The 5,954-nt window shown below is 30.5% G+C and overlaps 1 protein-coding gene across 1 annotated transcript; it reads right to left on the reverse strand.

Moving 5' to 3' along the window:
* Window positions 1-362: 362 nt before the first annotated feature.
* Window positions 363-4,039, reverse strand: LOC114177236 (protein PIN-LIKES 3-like). The gene is made up of 10 exons (XM_028062507.2): window positions 3,713-4,039; window positions 3,510-3,589; window positions 3,310-3,434; window positions 2,823-2,944; window positions 2,397-2,615; window positions 1,832-1,924; window positions 1,449-1,549; window positions 917-969; window positions 632-817; window positions 363-539 (listed from the first exon to the last, which is right to left on the reverse strand). The coding sequence occupies exons 1-10, from the start codon at window positions 3,845-3,847 to the stop codon at window positions 415-417; spliced, it is 1,239 nt and encodes a 412-aa protein (XP_027918308.2). The 5' UTR covers window positions 3,848-4,039; the 3' UTR covers window positions 363-414.
* Between the last annotated feature and the right edge of the window lie 1,915 nt (window positions 4,040-5,954).

Raw genomic sequence — 5,954 nt, forward strand, 5'->3', positions numbered from 1 at the left:
ATCTTGAAAGATTGGAGGATGTTACTCGGTTGAAGATTGCATTGAGAGATACCGGGTTCAAGAAATTACTGGGATGTAGTGTTATTGGGTGCAATGATAGTGTGGTGGAATTTTATTCCTTGGATGAGAGACATCCTGAGACAGAGAGTATATATCGGACATTGAAGGAATTGACGACTCTGTTAAGATTGAATGGATACGTTCCAAATCTTATGGATGTTGCTCATGGAAACTGAACGAGGAGAGAGTTATCTTGGCTCAGCACTGAAGAGTTACAGTTTAACTCCTTTTATTACTGTTGTAGTAAATATTCTTTTATTTAATACCTGATTTTTATTATGATAATCGTTATTTTAATTAAATAACAAAAAAATAAGGCATGTTTTCCATTAATATGAATTAAGCAATACAAAATCAAGAGACTATGAACATAAAGTAAGTTGACCAAAGTGTAACTGCAATTGAAGCTAACCCATATGTCCATAACATGATTACAGAACATTCACTTTCACCAGATCCGAACAACTGAGCAATGGTGCCTGTCCAATTAAAGTGGTCACAGAATTAGGTTTACTAAGACCACAAATTTCTAATATAAAACCAGATGAAACAAGAGTAGATTAAATAATACCTATATTCATGGCTGGTGGAAGTGCATACTGAAGAAGAAGCACGAATTGATACAAAGCATCTGAATGCACCAGACTCAAATGTATAGCTGTTTTCACAACTGCCACACCCAAAACTGGTAGGAAAATATATCTCACAACTATAATCCCCACAATGGTCCACACTGGTGTGCTTGATCCTTTCAAACCTGTCCCATTTGCAAAAACTCGTTTATTTAAGCATATCATCAAAGCAAGAACAAATAAGAACTAGTTCACTTCAAAAACCAGAGTTAACAAAGTTTCACCTTGAAGTAGGTTTGCACCCATTATCAGAGTCACAGTAGGGATTGCTGCGTCACTGCATGCATGTAAAGAGACACAGATATGAAAGTTAGATATTTCTTTTATTTTGAAAGTATATATGTTTTCCAAATTGTCCTTATTTTAAAATATTTTATTTTTTTATTAAATTTATATGACAACCACTTATATGATTCGTCTTACCTTTCTTTCATTTTCTCTTCTACCAAACAGCTTGAAAAATCATTCACTTTCTGCTATAGTTAACTCTCTTTCTTAAACCAAACATAATTAATGCTATCAAGGACATTAGTATTAGTTCCCAAAACAATGACATTAAATTTCAACTTCTTGGATGTGACAGTAACCACATATAAGATTGGCACATGAAACTTTTGATCAATGAACAACTTTGACATACACATGATAAAAGGTGGGTAGCTATCATATCAAACAATAACAAGAACTTTGCAGTTAAATCAGTATTTTTAATTTCTCCATCTTCTGTAACCGAAAAACAAGTTTTGAGATACATACCCCAACATGGAAGCAGAGTCTTCGACCACACGAAGTGGAGCATTACTTCCTATGGTTAAATTACGTATTTGGGGGATAACACCGATGAAAAAGCCAACAATCTGTCAATTAAAGAAACAAAACAAGCTTATGTATTTGGAGACTCACAGAAACACACTTAACTACCCTACTATGGATAGTTCTATTCTAACAGTATTCAGATGAAATAAATAACAAGTGATTTATAAACATTATGTAGTTGGAGACTCACATAAACTCACTTAATAACCCTACTTTGGATGTTCTATTCTAACAGTATTAAGATGAACTAAATAATAAGTGATTTATAAATAGGGAAAACAAGAACATAAATTGTTTCCAAGGAAATGAATATTGTATCATACAGCTCCGATGGTTGATGGCGCAAATATGGACTTCAAGTTTAAGTTGCTTGAGATCACCCTCAAGTGGTGCATAATTTTACTTGGGAATGAGACCTGCTTAAAACAAACACATTATTGTTACTGAATTTCTTGTCATAAGGTAAAGAAAGAATAACAGAAGATTATGCGACTTAAAACTGAACATTTTGTACTCAGTGATAAATGCATAATTTATTGACGGTAAATTTGGCAAGTTCTCTTGCCTAAACAAGAGAATCAATCTTGAGATCCGTAAAAGATGTAAAAGAAAATACATTGACATAGTAAAATTCAATAGTTGGTGGGGTTGTATACTGATAGATAGTAAAACGTTTGGTGGGATAATGCATTCTGCAGAGGAATTCAAATTCTACATAGTTTAATTGAACATTCCTAAATTATAAGTTATTATGTTTCTAAATACACTTACAATTGCAAGGGCTATTTAAAATTGTATGTTGGTTATGCAGAAGCCGTTCCTTTCTTCTTGACTTATTACAATCAGTAAATAATAGCTTTCAAAAGGAAAGTTAGTAAGAAGCCATACCTTCTTCTCTGGTTCTTCATCAGAAAGTAGTATGGTATATGCATCATCCATGGTGTCTTCTGTAGGATTAAGTGTTTCTGAAAGATTGTTGGGGTCTGACTCTGATATCTCCATTGAAACCTTCAATAAGTCGTTGTTTGTAGTGTCTTCTTTCTGGATTCTACTCGAACAAATCCGCATTATGTTGTAAACATATGCCCATAGAAAAACTGCTCCAATCTAAAGTTACCCAAATGAACCACAATCCAAAAGATTAACACAATCAATTACAGACAAAACTATTCTTAGAGAGCTACTATTCAGCTGCAATATTATTCAATAATTGAATGAAATAGGGTCCATTAAGGGAGACATTTTAAAAACTAATAGTACCAAACCATTAATTTTATTCAGAACATGCAACTTCAAAATTAACATTTTGCATACCGCCATAGAAAGTACAGCATAAGACATTCCATATTGATGGCAGAGATCGGGTTCTCCAAAAGGACTGTCTTTCTCTTTACATATAGCCGGAATGATGATCATAGGAAGGTTCCCTAGATTTCCTGTTCATACGAATCTTAAAAATGAGCTCAACCATAAAATGCATTAAACAGAGAATGAAGAACAAAGTGTTTGATGCTTTAACAAAAATAATACATTGCAAATGTAATGCTGGCAGCAAGAGACCACAAGTGCAAGGTATTTTCTTAGTCATCAAAGTTTACTGAGGTACACTAAGCAGAGAAAAACAAATAGGTCCCACCAAGATTTCGAATCTTTATCTGTCACACCGACCAGGAGAGAACCTTAAGAATTTCTCAAATCTACTATCAAAGAATGAATTAAAAGTTTGTGTTTACTGTATAGGTTATGCAGATTAAAAAATGTGGTTTCCAGCATTGATTTATTTGTACAGAGGAGTTCATACCAGCAGAACAACAACCCAAGATTAGACCTTCCATGTGTTTGGGAGGCCTTGTAATTTTTATCAAAATCCATCCCAAGGCCGAGCCTAATATGAATGTGGCAAGAATATTCACGGGCATGAACCACCTAAATCACAACAAAAAATGTCACAAACTCGTTGTGAATTAACAAAGCAAACCGAGGTTAAAAATCAATACTCACAACTTAACAACACTCTCAAAGGTAATCGTTTTGGCCAGATTACTACCCACCAGCGACGGATTAAACACATAAAACCCAAGCTGTCACAGAAAGAGAATCGTTTTCAGAAAACAGCACGATGAAAAAAATACAAAGAAAGTAAAAGAAAAATGTTTTCTTTTTTTTTTTCTTCAGGCATTGAATAATCTGTATTAATTTGTAACCTGATTCACTATCTTCCTTGCATCATTTCCCAATATTGATATGCCATCCAATGCAAGAAACAATCCAAGTGCAGTTATGAGTAACACTTTGATAACGGGGAAAGTGGCTACCAGAAATAGGTTGAGAAACCCCATTATGGCAAATCTTCAAACAACCTATGCTCATATAATAAGATTCCTACAACCAAACTAAAATATGTATCTTTAAAATGTTCAAAACTGAAGTACAATGTTGACTTGTAAAAAACCATGTGTATTTAAAAGCATAAGGTTGTTGTTGCATCTTTGTTCAACAAGAAGACCTTAATCATGACTTAACACATTCATGAATGTGAGACTGAGGGAAGCGCAGACAGAGCAATTACGTAACTAAGAACCGCGTTCGAAGGTCTCAAAGGAGTCCCACCCAGCCGAATGGATTGATATTTTCAGAAGGTTAACTTTAGGAAAATGAGTCTTTTGACAAACAAATTTTTGACAAAAGTTGATAAAGTTACTATTTTTCAGAATAAAAATTAAATGTACCATTAATATAAGATTACGAAAATGTATTTTTAATTATGAAATTAAATACATAATTAACTTTTTATTTTGCTTCTATAAACATGTCACTGCATATATTTATCATTTTTAAAAGCATTATTAATTACTACTATAGTTATTATAAACCTTTAATTCATTATGAAATCCATTAGTAAGATATTTACACGTTAGTAAATTTATTAATTTACTATGAATGTAACTACAGAAATTATTCTACCAGTAATTAATTTTATTAAATATTATCACCACTTAAATAATTAAATTTACTGATCTTTTACTGTATTTTGTAAGAAAATCTCTAAACTAAATATATATTATAACAGCGTAATCAAATGCCATATAATATTTAAAATTAAAGCATTTAAAGAAAGTTAAATATGGTTTTAGTTTCTTCTGACACGAGATTAGAATGTGTTTCTATTAAAAATTTTGATACATTTTGATTTTCAAATTTTTGAAATGAATGGAAACAATATTTTTAATTTTTTTTAAAATTTTGTTGACGTGTTAAGTACGTTTCATACAAAAATTATTTACATGTTTGACACATTTTTGTTTTAATGTCAGTTTGAAAATATGTTTGACACGTAAAAAAAAAAACATAATTAGGCTATTCATTTTAAATTTTAGAGGCCAAAATTTATCAAAGTTTCGTATATGGATGAATTCCAATTTTGTATCAAAATTAAGAAACTAAAATTATATTTAATCTTTTAAAAAATACCATTATATGATTTGGAAACATTTAAAATTTATTTATTAATAACAAATAATTTTTAGTTAACAAATATGGTATTAATATTACATTACATTGTAATTAATGCTCGGTTCAAGTAAACGTAAACGTTACATACATATTTACTACTTCTAGCTTTTAATGAAAATAACTTTAAATTGTCTTTTATTTTTATTAAAATTTTGATGATCATGATATTGAATTCTGAGGAAGAAGCAATGTAAAACTTATTTACTTTAATAAAAATAACATTATGTAAATAACTATATTAATTAATACGATTTTTTTTTTTTATAATAAGAGTGTTCGAACACGTACCAATTACATTACATACGTGCTGGGAACATATGCAGATTAGGAGAAAGAAAATTTTATATGAGAAAAGGAAATCCAGGAGATAATAAAGAATAAGACAAATACAATTAACTTTATCATATTTAATATATAATATTTATTTTAAAACAATATTTTTCTAATTGTAATTTTAATTTTAATGGTTTTTATTTAAAAATGAGTTCTTAGAAAATAATTTTAAAAGTATTTTAACTGAAATTAATAAAATAAAAAGTATTTTAATTAGTGTAAAATTAATTATTTTATTGTAATTACACCTAAATGAATTTAATTAGTCCAAAACCGGAGGATTAACTTATGTGTATAATAAAGCATTTATTATACACATAATCCCTCTCAAAATTATTTTGATGTTGAACATTAGAATGTTGTCTACGATGCAAGTTGCGCCGTTGAACTTCAAAAACTTCAACTTTCAAGCCGCCAATGGCTTCCGTCTTCCAACCAAATACATAGTTCACACTTATAAAGTAATACTTATTTCAGAGCTGTCAAAATAGACCGTTTGGCCGGTCCGACCCAATCTATCACGAGTTGGTCACTCAGTGGATTAACCTAATATGGCTTATTTATAAGAGAGTTGAAAAATTTTGAACTTGGTTTGGCCCA

Source organism: Vigna unguiculata, chromosome 3 (genome assembly GCF_037176805.1).
Source record: "Vigna unguiculata cultivar grain cowpea cultivar isolate G323 ecotype 2 chromosome 3, ASM3717680v1, whole genome shotgun sequence".
Classification (NCBI taxonomy): Eukaryota; Viridiplantae; Streptophyta; class Magnoliopsida; order Fabales; family Fabaceae; genus Vigna; species Vigna unguiculata.